The 18,392-nt window shown below is 39.1% G+C and overlaps 1 protein-coding gene across 3 annotated transcripts in view; it reads right to left on the reverse strand.

Moving 5' to 3' along the window:
* Nucleotides 1-778: 778 nt before the first annotated feature.
* The window catches only part of KCND2 (potassium voltage-gated channel subfamily D member 2), a 270,359-nt gene continuing 252,745 nt past the window's right edge, over nt 779-18,392 (reverse strand). For all 3 annotated transcript variants that reach the window (XM_048959086.1, XM_048959077.1, XM_048959093.1), the window contains 4 exons: nt 10,558-10,656; nt 8,976-9,071; nt 5,590-5,837; nt 779-4,034 (listed from right to left, as the gene is read on the reverse strand). In XM_048959086.1, coding sequence (XP_048815043.1) covers nt 3,857-4,034; nt 5,590-5,837; nt 8,976-9,071; nt 10,558-10,656 — 621 coding nt within the window. In that variant the 3' untranslated portion in view covers nt 779-3,856. The remainder of the gene's footprint in view (nt 4,035-5,589; nt 5,838-8,975; nt 9,072-10,557; nt 10,657-18,392) is intronic.

Here is an 18,392-nt window from a genome sequence, read left to right on the forward strand (position 1 = left end):
CCAATTTCCTCCTTGAATGTCACCCTTTCCCACAGAGCAAGTGCAGCTCTCACTGCAGAGGCACTCAGCAGTGAGTGTGTTTCCACAGTGAGCATATTCAAACCCTCAAAAATCTTTATCTTCTGTAGGTAAAGAAGAGGGAGGGCTGTGGTTCTTGTTAAAAAATGCCCTGGGATGGTTCAGCTCCTGATAAAGTTGGCTGTTGTTTCTCCCTTTGCTATGGCATGTGGCATCACCCGTATTGTCAGTTGCCCTCTGCAAAATGATCTGCAGTGTGTTTTCAGCTGCTTCCATGCTACCAGAGGAGTTTGATCACATACATGCACTAATATTTCAACAAGGGAATTTGATATCAGTCTTGAGGTGATTCTGTCACCTAGGAGATGCATCCAGTCAGTGAGTGGATATGTTCAAATCCTAGCAGAAATCTTCTAAAAGGTAAAGCCAGAGACTGGAAAGAATTCAGTACCACAATTTTTTCTGCTGCTGGAGGCTGGGTAGGAAATAGCAAAGGGCTCCTTTAGCAGCTGTACTAGCAAAGGGAGAGGGGAAGGTAATTGTGGTGGCTGCCCACACTGAGTAGGGCAGATCTGTGCTGTGGAGCTGCAGGAGAGTGGTCTTGGCGACTGTTATGGTTTAGATGAGCTCAGCTGTTGTTGCCTGGAACTAGTATTGGGGAAATTCCCTGCCCTCAAGATTCATTGCTCCTTGCATTGTGTTAGGAAAAGAAAAAAAACAAACCAAACAAGTTCCATGAATAAGTTATTTCAAAACTAGGTTGACCCATTCAAGCATGCAGATGTTTTATTTAAGTACTCCTCAAATGTCTATTTATTCAGCATAACACATGTATTATGCTGCCTTCCGAAATACGATATATGACTGTCAAACAAAATTGTCAAAAACAACAACTTCGGTTTCTTTGTATGATACACAGAAATAATTACATTTCATGTACAGTACAGATGCATTTTACACAGTCATCAACAGTCATTCACTACCAAAACAGCATTTAAATCACCTAAAACACCAAAAGAATGTGTATTTTCCAAATTCAGAATAATGTAATGATTTTGCATGTGACATGTAGAGATATGAGACAAGACTAGAATTCTGCAAAATCATACTAAATTATTCCCTAAACTGTAATTTAAGAATGAAAGTACAGGTTGTTTCTGGGATATAACCGTTATGCAAGTGTATTGCTCTAGTGCAATTGTTTTAGTCCATGCAAAAAGGAGAAAAAAGAGTTTTTGAGAGACACATGAACTGATGGAGTCAGTAGGTTTCTTGAGTTGTATGTAATCTGTCCCGAATTGGGTTTGGTAACTGCCTTTTAACATTATTTAATGATGTTCCTATTCAAGAAGTACCATATGGCATTAAGCTGTTGTTGCAGATTGCTAGTGTAAAGGCAGTTTTATGTCAATAGTTCTTTCAGCACGAGGTGAGGACCAAGCCAGTTTTTATGAGTGACCATGGGTAGATGGAGGATGTAAGTAAAAGCTCAAGGTCCATTCTACCTCTCATGTTAACCTCTTTAAAACTTAGTTATCCCACCAGCTTCAGCAGATTTACTGCAATTTTCTACCAGGGTAAAAGAGAGGTGTGTAACACCACATAGTTGACATCAGAATTACTCAAAGTGAGTGTTCCTCTGTCACAGGACAATCTGTGTTTCTGCTACCTGTTACAATCTGAAAGAAATTTAGAAGCTCGGTTTACAGTAAGTTGTTCTGATTTGCACAAAAAGCGAGTTGATAATTGCAAATTAACCAAGCTTCTGAAGGAGTAAGCAGTAAGAAAAAAGCATAATGTGTTACATTATATGCTCCTTTTAATTGCAATTCAATTCTAATAGGTGACATTGTTACATTTTGGTGCATATACTGTAGCATGATAGTCCATCATCTACTCTTCAGTCTCTGTTGACAGGTACAGAGAAATATCTGTGTGCTGTAAAAAGTGTACTATCAGCAAGTTTCAGTTTTTAGTGGGTGTCATCTCCTAATGTAAAATTTAAGGTCAGTAGAATGCTAACAAATACTACGTTGAAATATACACTACTCAAACTATTAAATAACTGTGTTAATCATTTATTGTAATGGCCACTAATGTACCGAGCCTTTTGATTTATATGCATATTTTATTTTGCAGACATGCAATTATTTCTGATCCAGTGTTCTTGATGTATATATGTATATACTGATATGCAAATATTCCATGTATATTTGATGTATAGGATTTATGGTAGCTTGTGTACATAGGAAGCATTATGATACATCTTTGAATGCGCTCTCATGAAGAAAAATGTCATTTTTTATCAGAAATGTTTCTGCTAACATCAATGTCTTCTAAAAACGAAGCCAAAAAACCTTAACTAAGAGAGCTTTCATAGTATCTGTTAGACCTGCCCACTGGCAAATCCCAATAGAAATCAGTCACATTTTTATAGCTTTGAGACCCAACCCATTATTTATCAGTGTTCTTAGGTAATTAAATATCTTGACACAATATAAATTCTCAAACAAATTTTAGGATTCAAGTTTGTAGATAATTGCAAGAATAATTTCACCGTTGTTTTTACTGAATGTCCTTCAGTGTCTTCCGCTGCAGCCAACACTCTGGATGCTGCAGAACATCCACAGGGAAAGTTTAGAGAGAAATGTTAAATGATCCCCAAACAACCTTTGTTCTAATCTCAATTCAAATGGGAGTGATCCTGCAACAGTACACTGGGACAAGAGGTTTGTTCTGAAAATACAGAATGAGACAAGATGTCCACAGAACTAAGGACTGTGCCTGTTCATTAGTAGCCTTGAAGTCCCAAACAGCACGGTAGTGTTGGAGCAGACAATGAACTGTCATAGAAATAGAGGACAGAGGACAAAAAGAACAGTGACTGAATAGCACATTTGTGGTGCACAGTTTGGATGTAAGATTATGTAGATATTAGCCATTCAGAAGTTTATAGTGTAGATGAAGTTGTGTAAAATACTTTAAAGAAAAATAAATCCTGATTCCTGATACAACAGGTGTACAATGACTTATTGCAGTTGTAACAGTACCTAGGAAGCAAGATAAAACAATAGTAAATACTGAACTAACTGAACACCTTTAGTACACTAATGAGTGTTTGAATAAGAAATACTGCATTTTTCAAAGGGAAGTTATTTGTACAACTACCATGGAACATTAACAATCAGCTTGTTGTAAGTGCACAGAAATGCCCCTTTCTACAGTAATATTTTATCATGCCTAATCTGAAAAACAACAAAAGTAAACTGAGATCACAGCTCCAAAGAATTTCAGCATGCATTACGGTTGTATTTCTTTCAGTCAGTACAAACATATTTCATTATGAGCATTTTTTCTTTCTTTTTTTTTTTTTAATAGTTTCTCAACAAGTTTGTGGTTTATTAACAGGAGGAAAAAAAGACATGTTATCAAAACGTTTCTTGTTTTGCATTCAGCAGGAACACGGGTTTCTATTTTTTTGTTTTATGTATATTTTTTCTTTTTTTTTTCCTTTTTTTTTTTTTTCTAAAAAGAGCTCTCATGATAAGAAGAAGCATCAATGGGGACATTTCATTGTGCTCTATAGTAAGTCAGGATGGTCACAGAAGCTTCCACTATGTGTCAGTTCCAACAGTATGTAGAAACTCCACCGGTTCCCACGCTGCGACACCGACAGCCACAAATTGTTGTGGTTCTGAACGTCTCACTCCGTTGCTGCTGGCGCACACATCAGGGGGTGTTGTCTTTGTCAGCTCTCTCATTCCTCAGGACTCATTTCTCTCCGCTCGAGCTCAGCTTATAAGTGGTCTTTATTCTAATTTATAAATAATTCCTTATTTTATAAAGCGGATACTCTGACAATGTTTCCTCCTGAATACTCGGGAGACTCTGGCCTATCATCTCCTTCAGGTGTGGTGACGGGAGGTGTTGGGATGCTAATTATTGCTGTAGTGACGTAAGGCTGCTCACAGTTTAGTTTAACGCACTCTTCCACTTTGGCATTTAAGCTGGATCGGCTGGAGGAAGAAACAAGAACCCATGATGAAAGCAAGCCCATATTCCTGAACACCTGATTGTGCTTAGTGCCATCCTCTCTGCCCTCCCTTGTTACAGAGCTCAGAACAACAAAGTGAAACCAGGCCCCTACCAACACATACCCCGTGAGCAGGCAGCCCATGGCCATGGTCCGTTTCTCCCTTCTTTCCCACCTTCTGTGCTTCTAAAAGTTTCTCAGCTCATCACCTAAGTGTTTCTGAGCGTGGGAAGCATTTAGGCTGCTCAGTGGGGAGCAAACAGCATGACCAGTGCCTTACATTGCAGGGAAACAGAGACTAAACGAAATTCCCAATACCCTACCAACTCTCCCATGCCATCTTTATGTAAGAGCCTTTGTATGTTATATACCTTCAGTAGTAAGACAGAGTGATATGAACACAAAATAAGTTTGAGTTAATGAACCTCATCATCACAGTATCATAAAAAACTTAACACTAACTCATAAAAGGTGAGACTGGCATTTCAAACTTTGTTATTTAGTTTTCTTTATTTTTTTATGGGTTGCTTTTTTTTTTTTTTTCTATTATGTTAGTTGTTCTGTGATGGGAGGTGTGGTGCAGGAAAGTCTGCCAGCAGAGAAAGGATGGATCCAGTCAATCTGAAATAGACTAGGGCTCTGTGTTAAGCTGGAAGACTCCATTAGCCACAAGCTGCTGAATTGTGCATAGAAGTGAAATCCAAACCTAACAACTACTTAAAGCAAGCTACTCAAAATGTCACTTAAAAAGTGAATCTTTCTAGTAACTCATGCTGAGAACACTTCTTTTTTAAATGGCAGCATGTCTGAGTTCAATGGAAAATACTTCTGAGTCCTCTGACGCCTTTGCTATTTTCCCACAGATGGTGCTCAGATACACCTAAAAGTCAGAGTATTTGTGAGAGCACAGAAAAGTAAAACAGTGTATTTGTGAGAGTGCAGAGATTTTCAATGACTTAAGCTGTACTTTCCTCACTTTTTTAATAACTCCTCGAAATACAAAATACATTTTTTTTTTATCTATTTCATGCCTTTTGTTTGGTAGAGACTTTCTTATTACTATAGCGCTTGTGACTCTGGCAATCTAGTTTTATTTCCCTTTTCTCTACCTTATTTGGAAGTGTCATTTGTGCTATGTTTCTGAACTAAATCAAGGAACAGCAGTGACAACTTTTTCTTTTACTTCCTATTTGCTTGTCTTGTAATATATGAACTGCACATTTTTCTGTGCTTTTTCTTATTCTGTGTCTGTGAGCAGTACTGTTTGGTGCTTTATATCATTTGGAGTCCCTGGATGCTATTCTCTGCAAAGAACACACAGCGGTTTATGGGGAGGACATAAGAGAGCAGAAATGAAAAGAGATTGCCTATTCTTTTATCTTAGAATTACATTAGGAGAGAAGAGAGTGCGGGCTATTTCAGGACTACTGTCCATTTTCAGATGACAGTTTCAGTTTTATCTGCAGCCTCCCAGCCTACTTGTGGAGGCCAACGCGTATCCCTAGTGAACAAAGAGGTGTGCTGATGTTAAGAGGTACCTGTTAGACAGAGGTGTCCTCTCTACACATCTGATCTGGATGGTGCTGAGCTCCTGTACGCTGCCGTGGCGGCTGCCCGTGAGGGCAGTGTTGGGGATGCGGTACGTCTTTTTATGCCTTCGTGAGCAGCAAGTGCCAGTGACGCCTTGTTGGGATGACAGCGAGGGGCTGTGGCTTGGGGGTCTATTGACTGTAGAAACTTCCATGCAGCTGTCTTCATAGAGCTGTTCATCCACAAACTCGTGATTCTAGCACGAAGGAACCCAGCAAAGGGACAAAGCAGACGCAGAAAGTTAATTAAAATGAACGTGTTAATTATGCTTGCTTAAAGGCTTAAATTGGTACAACTGAATAAATCACTAAAGTTAGACAGCTTAGTCTTGATTATGGCATTCAGCCCCTATTAGCCTGGGCTGAATACCAATACAAATATAAATACAAATGTAAACACTGGAACAAAACTCTCAAAGTACTCAGCTATGAAAAAATAATCCAAGTTCTTTTGTATGACCATATCATAGGCTGCACTACAAATGTCCGTGTCATCTGTGGAGTGCCATAAAATGGGGGATTATATTTATTTATAAAAATAAAAGTGGTGCTTATGTAAATGCCCTAAATGCCATTTAGAAATAGGATTTACTGTACAAAACTACAGTAAAACTAATAAACATTTCTCAGATGACTTTGTAATACTTCAGTTGGGATTACATATTAGACAGCAGGATTTGAAGCGCTGTTTCAAGGTATGCATCTATGTAAAAGAAAAAGAATCAAATAAATAAGCCTTTTGTTTGCAGGAAATGATTAAACAGTCATATAAAACCATTCAGTACATTCCTTATTACTGCAGATCTATATATCAAAATCAGTTCTGAAGACAGAGTGTTTGGTAAATAAAGCGGTCTTTGTTCTTGCAATCCTTGCTTACTTCCAGCAGAGACAGAAATTCAGTAATTTCATTGGGTTGTCATAGAGCTGAATCCAAATTCAAGCAAATGGCATTTTAGGTTGACTAGGTAAGTGACTGGGGATTGCTTCACACTAAGCTGTGATTTCCACACCTTGAAATAGTGAAGTAGGGGTGCTGATAGGAGGAGGAGACTAAATAAATAAAGAATATGTACGTATTTTTGAAGCAGCAGTCCAAACTAAACAGAGATTAAGACACATTCACATGCACTTTGGGAAAGCCACCTTTTTTCTAAACTCTTTGAAGTTACCACTGGAATTATCTGCATATCCTGGAAATGTTTAGGGCTTATGCTTTGTTTCACACTCTCCTCAGTGTCATTCACTTCAGGTTTGTTAGCCTGCTGCATGTTTATCTATTGGAAACAGAAAAACTATTTTTCCCTTAAAGAAGGACACACTAATTGGAAAGGGGCTCATGTTTTCCAGGAGAATTGTGGTACAGTGCAAATATGAAATATGTGAGCAAAATAAATAGTGTATCAACTGCAGCCAACTATTGCTAAAAATGGAAACACCTTCATAGGCTTATTATCATTTCTGTTTCTTTTTTCCTTCACTCAAACATAAATGTGTGTGGAATTGACTGATATTGAAGAATATCCATTTCAAGTGATACGGAAAGAAAGAATTATCTTGAAAAATCGACTACTCTAGAGCACGTGTCAGCAACAAACAAGATTCTAAATACTATCACACAAATGGACAGTGGACATTCAGAGAGAAAAAAAGACCTAATCACTGTCTTCAGGTTCTCTTTGAGGGTTTAGATTCTATTTGCCAATAGTTGTACTCATTTTCCCATTGAAAGTTATTTTGTTCTTCTGAAAACTTTTATGGAGCAACCAACAGAATTCAATTAGCAGGGTCCATTAAAGAAGGCTGCTGAATGAACTTTTAATAGAGACTGGAAACATTTTGAAATGATATAATGGCTCCAGTTAATCTATTTGATTATACTTATAAATTAACTTTTCTTGCATCAGCTAAATGTAGCCTATAAAATATAACATTTGGTACAATTATTTTCATTATTAATGTAACTTTCACAGAATTCCATGACATTACTCATGCTGCGTTTCATAGAGTATGAAAGATTTTATCATATTGGCTTTAATTTGTTGGAAAAGAAAAAGTACTCCTTTGCCTAACAATTGGTATAAACCACAGTCAAAAGTAGTTATTTTGAAGGAGGAGAGACTAAGAAGGCATCTTGTTCTTGTTGGTACACCAGGAAACAGCTGTTTTCCAGATTCCACAATCTGGGTGCCTGAAATTTCTACTTGCCTCTTAAATTTTTAGAATGCAAAATCTGGCCAGACAGTTGCTTACATAAAGCTTCCATATTCCATCATTATAATTAGAGGAAATGTGAATGTTTGGGGGTTGAATTCCACCAAATGGATTTTTTTGATGACTACTATGAGAATTTAACAAGACCTGTGGCTACTACTAAGTTTTCAAAATACATTTGTAATATTCAACTGTGGAACATTTCAAGGCAGATTACTATTATCAGGTTCTAGTACAGAATGTCTCAAAAATGTTCCAAAAGGACCCAGCCTGAATATTGGCAAAGTAACTACATTATACTCTGAATAGGAAATAAGACATTGTGTCCTACAAGCCATTATATAAAAATGAATATTCCAAAGGTGAGCAAGGAAAAACATAAGCACTGTGAGATGACATATTACTAGCTAAGTGATATAACAAATGGGCCATTTTATTTACAAGAAAAAGTTGTCCAAAGGAGAACACTGATTTATATACATGAATACATAATATTTCAGCACTCTCTGGAAAGGGAAAACCTTATGTTTTTATTTTTATTTTGAGACGGAGTAGTAAGGCATTCACATTACTCTCCATTAAATGTACTGAAAGAATTGCTATGTCTTTTAATTAAAAATTAAAAAATAAATAAATAAAATAGAAAGGAACATTATGATGAAATAACAAAGTTCCACTTCGTATCCTGATCTTAAAGAGAAGTTGCAAAATAGATGAATGGTTGAGGTCGAAAGGGACCTCTGGAGGCCCAACCCTTCTCCAGCAGGGACACCCAGAGCAGGATGCCAGGGTGGTGTCTAGACAGCTATAGAAATTCTCCAAGGAGGAGACTGCACAGCCCCGGGCAGACCGTGCTGGTGCTCCATCACCTGCACACTGAAGACCATGTATGCTGCTAGGCTAGGCTGATATCGCATTACCTTTCACACTAGCCAAAGCGCTCATCTGCCTCTCTCTTTCCTGTTCAAATGCAGAAGGTACCATGCATTAAAATACAATTAAATGGCTTTTCTCCCCAACTAATCACATTCACAAAAGATTTATTACTTAAACAAAATACTGAAAACATTCAGAATTAGGCTAATGTTGAAATTTACAGGAAAACATTTTTTTTTTTTTACCGTAGTTTTTTCCAGGCAGTGAAGCAGGTGGTGGTGCTGCGTTTCAAAGGAAGAGCCAGATTTGCTAACAAAGGCCTGTTCTTCTTCACTGGAGGACTGTTAATACAAAGAACTCCGTATTAGTCTCATTTGTGAACAAGAGGGCTCTTATCCAAGTATTTGATCAGAACTAATCTGGATTGTATACTGTAGCATAACTGTAAAGCCTGCTCCACATGGGATAACCCAAATGACCGTGGATGCGATTACTCTTTTACTTTTTTTCTATTTAAATTAAAGTATTCCTATCCTTCCCTTGCATCTCCTTTTAAATATTTCTATTTTAGGTCTTTTAATACCTATATAGGTTGCCTAAGATGATTTCCAAGAGCAATTGATGTGCAAGCCTTGAATTTCGCATTAGTACATACTTACAGTTAACATAAATTTCAGTGACAGTAAAATATTTTTTGCTTAGGAATGTGCCTTATTGGAAGGAAATTAAATAGAGTTGTCCTCTTGGGATCGTTTCTCTGCACTGAAGAATGCGTGGTATTGCTGCTTACACAAAAAGTCATGTCAGTGATCCCAATCTGCTGACTGCAGAGAGCGTACAACAGATGTTACTGACACAGAATGAAGAATTAAGTAGAAAGCATCCACTGTTTATTAATTGCTTTTGTAATTATTCACTGGAAGCCAGAAAACTAAATAGGGGAGGAAGTGGGATAATAGGAAACATTACAATTCAACTTTGAGGTATTTGAAAGCTGCATGGCAATGAAGCCATTTGGTGTCTCTTTCAGTGATTTGAATTCTTCTGAGCAGAAGAGGAATCGAGAGCTCTGACCGCTTCCCTTTATGCTAAATCACAGTACCTTCCTCTTCTCCTGGCTATATGCTAAAACGTTAGCCTTTATAATGCTTCTTAAACAGGAAGGGCACAGAGGAATGAAAGCCTTCCTGTATCCCTCAGGGAGCTGCCAGAAAGTAGCAAGGACTGAGAAACACTGAGCCCTCAGTGCTCAGCTCTGCACAGCCCAGGGGCTGCCTCCGGCCGCTTGCCGTCCTGTGGGCGCTGCTGCACCTGGGAGTAATGGCTGAGGTTGTTGCAAGAAGAAAAACAAAGTAGGCACTTCCAGGGAACATTTGCCACTCTGCAGCACTGTGCCAACAGTACCCTACATCTACCTCTAACTCAGCACAAGGGGCTGTCACCCGTGTTCTAGTTGCATAAAGACAAATGAGATAAGCTTATCCTAGAAGGCAAATGAACTAAGCTTTCTGAAGAGATTTTTCTATAAGATCTGCATCTAAAAACCCAGCTTACATTGAGCACAGTGTTTCGATCTGGCCATTTCCTCTCTTGGTGTGTGCGTGGGTTTTTTTTTTTGTTTGTTTGTTTGTTTTAATTACCTTATCATCAGCTCCTGTAAAGTACCTTCAGCAGTAATAATTGCTCAGCTTATCTTTCCTTAATCTACCTCTAAAGACAACATTGCCTAAAGACCCAAGTTGACGTGCCCTAGTGAGAAATAGAATAAACTGCTGCTATGCTGTTATTAAGCTGTTACTGTGGAGGTGGAGGACACAAACACATTACCTGCTGCAGCTGGTTACTCAGTAAGCCATTCCGTTTGCTCTGCATGTAGGCATTAGCACTCCCACTCTTTGCTGCACGAATTCGAGCAAGTCTTGCTTTCTGCATAAACAGACAAAATAAAAGAGCGTCACATGCACTTGTATCCATTATTCTGTTTATCTAAAACTACTAATTGGAACCAGCTGTTTATGAATACCAATGTCACAATCACTGAAAGGTTGCACTGCATTTGTCCTCCAGGTGGAGCAATCACAAATGTCTCCTCATAGAAATGCAAGAAACAAGTTTTTATTTGTTTGCATGCATCAGCTGAGAAGAAAAATGATTTTGGAGAGGGGATTAGACAGACCAGCATGTAAGTGAGTCTTGTTTTGTTTTTTTTTTTTTTCCTGTATGTCTGTGCCTTGTAGATCAGGAGCATGGCTTTCATCTTGGCTGCTCTGGCAGTGATTGTTCAAAGAGGAAGAAATAACTCGTAGAACCATAATACTGCAACTGCTATAAGCTGGTTTCTTGGAGATTTCTGAGTTTTTGGAATACAGGAATGCAGTGGCTGTTTTTAGTCTCTGATTTAAATTCCTAAATGCCTGCCAGGCCTTTTAAAACCACTTTTTTTTTTTTTTTTTTTTTTTTAATGTGCATTTTTATAATGAGACTTCATAGTCATCACTGTTGATCGTAATCTGTCCATAATTTGGTTTTTCAGAGACAGCAGTCATCCAAGTGCTGAGAAAGAGATTTGGTTTGAGAGTACTCAAGTGAATCTTCTTGTTTATGTAGGCAACTTTCATCCCCGAGAAAGTATCTTGTTGGATGCTTTGAATCCACTGATTTACAGAACAGTTAGAAGCCAACATTTCAGAATCAGAGAATCATAGGGAAGGGGGACCTCAGGAGATCATCTTGTCCAATCCCCTGCTGCAGGCTTCCCAGAGTAGGTTACACAGGAAAGCAGGTTTTGAAAGTCTACAGGGGAGGAGACTCCTGTCTCCAGGCACCACTGAAAAGAGCCTAGTCCCATCCACTGGACTCCCATCCATTAGATGTTTATAAGTTTTGTTAAGATTCTCTCCCAGATTTCTCTTCTCTAGGCTGAACAGTCCCAGGTCTCTCAGCCTTTCCTCATAAAGGAGATGCTCCAGGTCGCTCATCATCTTTGTGGCTCTCTGCTGGATCCTTTCTTGGAGTCCTCTGTCTTTCTTGAACTGAAAAGCTCAGATCCGGATACAGTGGTCCAGGTGTGGCCTCACCAGGGAAGAGTAGAGGGGCAGTGCCACCTCCAATTGACCTACTGGCTGTACTCTTTTTAATATACCCCAGTATTCCACTGGTCTCCTTGGCCACAATGGCAAACTGTTGGCTCATGGCCATCCTGTCTCCCTCCGGGAAACCCAAGTCTTTCTCCACAGAGAATTCCAGCAGGTCAGCCCTTAATCTATTCTGATGCGGGGGTTATTCTTCCTCAGGTGTAGGACTCCATGCTTGCCTTTGTTGAATCTCATTGTGTTCCTCTCCGCCCAGTGCAGAGGAAAGCATAAAGAAAAGATCCTCTTGACAAATGCTATGTAAAATTGAAGCATTTGTGACAGTTCTAGAATGGTATCCTAGTTCTGTAACTTTTGTGTGTGGTTCTTTTTGTGTAACAGAGAGTTTGGGCTTACCTTCCAGCTTAGGTTTCTGATTCTGAAAGCATCAGGAATTTAATGGCTGTTGAAGCACAGAAGGTGACAAGGTGAAGAACTTGGAAAAATAAGAATCCTTGAGTGCTTAACGTAGCAGGAAGAAGCCCAGTCACTGCAGCCACAAGATTGTCCCTCTGGTAGGACTAATAATTCACTGCAAGGAATGACTCAACATCATACTTCTTTGCACTCACAGCCTCAAGCTCACTGAAGTTCTCAACAGTGAGTGAAGAAATTCATGACAGCTAACAGCAAGCATGGCTAGAATCTGGCTGAAATGTGCACATGCTGTGTTCAAGAATATACGAAAAATCTCTTAGCACTGTTCCTCACTAGGATCTTGAGATGCTTTGGAGATGCTATTGCAGAGTGCAACTTGCAGTCTTATAAGTAAGTGATTTCAGCCACAAAAGTTTTATGACTTTTATAAGGAAATTCATTCAATTTTAAGAACAAACATACTAACAGTAATCTTGCTTTTCCTTTTAGCTTGTATGTTCATTTCCTCTTCCAGTGGCTGAAGTAATAATTATGGTACTGCACCACTTATTACAGAATCACAGGGTTGGAAGGGACCTCAGGGATCATGAAGCTCCAACCCCCTGCCACAGGCAGGGCCATCAACTTCCACATTTAATGCTAGACCAGGCTGCCTGGGGTCCCATCCAATCTGGTCCTGAACACCTCCAGGGACGGGGCATCCACAGCCTCTCTGGGCAACCTGTTCCAGCACCTCACCATTCTCTCTGTAAAGAACTTCCCCTGGGCATCCAACCTAAATCTTCCCTCCTCCAACTTAAAACCATTTCCCTTTGTCCTGCAGTCATCTACCCTTTTAAAGAGTTGATTCCCCTCCTGTTTGTAGGCTCCCTTTAGGTACTGAAAGGCTGCAATGAGGTCACCCTGCAGCCTTCTTTTCTCCAGGCTGAACAAGCCCAGCTCCCTCAGCCTGTCCTCATAAGGGAGGTGCTCCAGTCTTTGTGGCTTCGTGGCTCTCCTCTGGACCCTTTCCAGCAGCTCTCTCTCTTTCTTGTACTGGGGGCTTCAGACCTGGATGCAGTACTCCAGATGGGGCCTCACAAGAACAGAGCAGTGGGGGAGAACCTCCTCCCTGTCCTTGCTGGCCACCCCTCTTCTGATGGAGCCCAGGATACCATTTGCCTTCTGAGCCACAAGGGCACACTGCTGGCTCATGTTAAGCTTTTCATCCCCAGGTCCCTCTCCACAGGGTTGCTCTCAAGGACCTCTCTGAGGTGGGAACTAATAGCTTACATCTTCTTAGCTGAAACTCGTTAAGATGGCCAGAATTTACATAATTTATTAAAGTGAAGACAATAAATCTATTACAAAGGAGGCAACCAGGTATTGCATGCAGCTTGCCTGCTTACACTTCAGATTACATGAGGGCTGCTCCTATGTTATGATGTTGACCCACAACAACAGTGTTGGTGGTATTGCAGTAGAGGTTGAACTTTCCCACCAATATTCCATTACATGTTGTTGCTGTGTGACAGATGGCAGCAGAGGAGCAGTCTGACAAATGGTGTCTAACATGGATGCGCATGTGAAGCAAAGGTGTGGAATTGAACTTCTCCATACAGGAAAACTTGCACCTGTTCATTGCTGCTTGCTGAACATTTGTGGAGACCAAACAGTGGATGTGAGCACAGTGAGGTGGTGGTGGTGCCATTCAGAAGTAGTAACAGTCACAGTGGGTCACCTCTGCTAGTGCAGATTGTTACAAGTGCAGCATGCAGGCTCTTTTTCATTGTGGCAAAAGTGCACAGCTAATGGAGGTGGTAACGTTTAAAAATAGTGTTCTGTAGCTGAAAATGTTCTCTATCAAACAGTGTTAATGTGCTCTTTGTATCTGTTGTAATTTCCATGGAAATAAATAGGAGGCACTACTTTTGGAGTGACCTATGTAGAAAATACCCCTGAAATTGGATGTGTTTACAAACATGTTACAGCATTTTCTTTTCAGTTCTTCTGACTGATCAGATCAGAGCCCATAGCTTGAGCATTCCAGTGTCTGCCCATGTTTCCTAACGAGGAATCATTAAAAGCTCATGTCATCCACAGGATTTTAAGAGCTGCACACTGGGGACTGAATTCCCGGGAAGGACACCAAAACTGTGTGATAACATCAGAAAAACTGTGACTATGGAAGAATTGTAATTTTCTTTAGTCTTCAGTCTTTTCTGTCATGTACAGCAGAAAAGAAGTGATAACTGTCCCTTTCAGTCACCTCAGTGTCCTTTCTAACTGTCCTTTCATAGGAATATCTGGACAAAAAAGGAAGGGATTAAATTCTCCTGCAATAGGTTATCTGCTTTGCTATGAGGTTTTCAGTGTTACCCATTAAGTGTGAAACCTTGATTTTGGTAATTTTTACAGTGTCTAGGGGAAAAACCATGAGCTAAAACAAAGTTCTTTTACTGGGATGAAATTCCACCATAATCTAACATGAAACTTTCTAACAGAACTAATGATCAGCTTCAATTCTTACAGCATCTCCTGTATTGCCCTGAATTCTTTTGAATGCTTTGCTTCACTTTCTATTTTCTAATTTTGTAACTTAAAGGTGGGTCCTGATTATGACTGCAATAATTGGAATCATACAAAAGGAAAACACTTTTCTTTGGTGACTGTCAGTTTTAGAAAGTTTAGAAATGAACAATTTCACAAGGTTTTAAACAGCGCTAAATGTTGTGCCATGGGATATTTACAGTATCCAGCTTTAAGAACTCAAGATACCCTCAAGATGGTAAGAGAGATTCTATCAGAAATACTTCAGGGCACAGTTTATCATGGTACTGGAATCATTTTTGACAAGAGCCTCTCTTCTGTCTGCTATGCAAGAACTGAGGTAGCCTGCCCCTTTAAAACTAATAGCTACATAGCTCCTTTTGTTTCCCTTCTGCTGCTCTCCAGACTACTTAATTGTCTTGGTATCAGAAACTGAAAACGTACTTACCTTACAGGTGTTATTTCTTTAATGACCTTGTACAGTTAGAAAGTAAAAATTCCTTCCTAGCCTTTCTGTGGCTCTTACAGCAATGGTCAAAATGATCTGAAGGCTAGTCCCATTGTGTTTAAGTCATTTGTTTGTTTGGTCTTTCATAAATCCATTGTATATATTTGCTTTCAAGTGAAAAATCAGGCTCTGATTTTTCTCATTTTCAGTAATTGCTAGTAGTTAACTTCAAATTACAGAAAATAATTTATAGAACATCTGCATGCAGTAGAGAGGAAAATGCTGTTTACTTTGTATGTTAGTAGATATGCAATTTAAAAAGGCTCATGAGTTGCACCTTGCTTTCACACTCTATTCAAACTCAGTAAACTTGAGTGCTTTTTTGCTGAATTTCAAAGATCTTAGGTAAGCTATTCCACTGGTTATCTCTACAACTTCACTGAGGCTAATACCCTATTTAAGCTAAAATAAATTGCATTCGTAGCATGGTTCCTTATTGCAAAAGCTTGGCTCTAGGTGCTATTAAGCAGTTATTGTAATTTGTCCTAAAGCTATTTATATTTATCTAGTACCTAATTATTTATAACTTGATAAATACATCAAGTATAACCAGTAAATAATGAAATATGAGCCCAGCCAATCTTTATGAAGTATTTTCCAATGTGAAAATAGAAGGCCATAATAATATGAAAGAATCAAGTTGAATCGTATGCATTGTCAGATTTTGGAGCTAGCTGTCATGTTTCTGTTTCTGTTTCCATTTGTGTTTCCGTCTGTTTGTTTCCGTATGGACCAGTCACAACACATCTGTCATTAGATTTGCCACTTGAAGGCACTGATGAGAAATGAAAATAACTTGACCTCCTGCAGTTGTCTCTAGCTGAGAAAAGCAGCGTTCTTCAAAACTGTCTACACTTCTGATAAATCTGCTTGAGGAAAAAGCAAAATAAGACTGTAGACAACAATTAGTTAAGCCCTGAGTGCAAACTCCTGTATGTAGGTTGTATTATTTATCTATCTATTGCCAGATAAGTTCTGATTCTTGGACATCAATAGCTGATAGAGGAAAATGTTCTGATAACAATTTTTTTTCCTTTTCCCTTTTTATTTTTAGTTTTTATTTACTGTTTATATTGAGGTCTCTTTTACAACAATGCATTTTCATAATTAGAAGTAGGATTTTCCTTTAAAATGCATTCAAAATGAGATGATATATTTATAAATTTCACTTCCTTCTCTCGAGCATTAATATGCAGCATTATTTTATTTTTTTAATCTTGAAGGACAGCATGGAATTCAGTAAATGCATGTGTTGGTGGTCACATGGATTTTCAATAAGTCTCCTAAGATTAGCTTTCAGCACTTCACTGAATTCTATCAAGTTTCCTTACTGCCCAAATGTTTGGTCATTTCTAAAGGCTTTTTTGATTGAATTTATCCATGATAAAGGCTACTTTGTTTGAAATTATCTATGAGATACTGATAAAGGAATTTCCAAATTCCAATATCCAGTTTTCTTAGTTAGATGGAAGCCTGTTGTAGCAAACAGGCAGTACCATCTCTTGCAAGGGTTTATGCTGTACTTTGAACAACATAAGTTGTCCATCACCTTCCCAGGGATGGAGGTAAGACTGACAGGCCTGTAGTTTCTTGGCTCAAAACAAATTAAAAACATGGTTTATCCTAGTGTCAAAAGTCAGATGCTCAGAGTCTCACTTACTCAGGAACTACCTCTTGGATTTCTTTTCCACTCATTCTTGCAACTACATTTCTCAGTACATATTTGATTGTATGGCAAAGACTGCAAATCCAACTAACAAATAACTCTGCCAAAGCTCCACCTAAGTCCATGTTTTTGACAGGCTTGCTGGAGGCCTGGATGGTTGGCAGGTGCTGCTGGAACACTGAATGCTAAACTTTGTGCAACAGCAGTTTTTGTGGACTCTGCTACCCACTGTGAGGTCCTTTTCTACTGTAAAACTAAGACAGCCCATCAACATTGTTGAAACTGACCAAGCTGGATTCCATGAGTTATGGTGGAAATCAGTGATTGAAAGACACAGCCTTCTGTTACACTCAAACCTTTCAATAGGTGTAATCATATACATACTAAGAGGTTTAAAAGGAAATTCTTTAGAGAATATTAATTTCCTATGACAATAGCCACCTTCAAAGGGAGTCATTTCAGGTTCCTTGAATGGCACTTTGTTGTCGGGATATTAGACGGTAGGGGTTCTGCACAGGTATAAAGCACTGGATCTTTCTTAATTCTAAAGTAGTCTTGTTTAAATCACAGTGCTGCTGTTGGTAATGCTCTCTTACTACTGCTGTTGCTCATCTCTACCTGCTAGACCAAGGCCCCTTCACTGCCAGGACATTCTGCTGAGCCACAGCCAATAGCCAAGTGAGGGAGGCAAAATGGAAGGGAGCTTTGTAAGGGATGGCAGGCTGGGCAGGGCCATCACCTCAGTGCCTCCTGCTGTGCTATGATCATGGCTTGCAGCCAACCTGGTGGCCTGGACACCTTATACAAAGGTAGTGGAGCTCTCCTGTGAAATGCAAATCTATACTTCATAGGTAAATATTGATAAATACAGACAGTGCAGTATTCAGTAAGTTCTTTTTGCTGACTTTTCTTTCAGTCCCTCAGAGCAATATTCAGTTCATATCCTCTCAGTCATTTTAAAATGAGAGAGAAGATAAGTTTTGCAATAGGAGAAATCAATGAAACATTTCTAGTGCTACATTAACCAGACCTTAAAGCCATTTTTTTACTAAAGCAAGAAGGATATAAATGTGGTCGGAGTAAATCTGTGATCCTTACTCTTGGCACTGTTCTGGGGAGCAGAGGAAACGAGATTTTGCGGACTTGCTGTTCATCACTTCACATTCCTGTTTGTGGCATACAATGAGCTCACTGTTTTTCAAGGAGAGAAAGTCAGTTATTAAACAGTTTCTATTCAGGAAGAGACTATAGGGACTATCCGCCAGTCTGCTGATCTGATTTTTGTAAGGTATTTCCCAATTTCCATCTCTTTTTCACTGTAAAGTGCAAATCAGATATAGAAAAATTTATTCAACATTATATGGTAGGCGGCTGTGTGTATCTGAAGTAAGGCTGGTTGGTCTGTGCAGTCATGAAAGCTCAGAACACATTGATTGCTGGGATCAAGCAG

The sequence above is a fragment of the Lagopus muta genome, chromosome 1 (assembly GCF_023343835.1).
Source record: "Lagopus muta isolate bLagMut1 chromosome 1, bLagMut1 primary, whole genome shotgun sequence".
NCBI classification, from domain to species: domain Eukaryota; kingdom Metazoa; phylum Chordata; class Aves; order Galliformes; family Phasianidae; genus Lagopus; species Lagopus muta.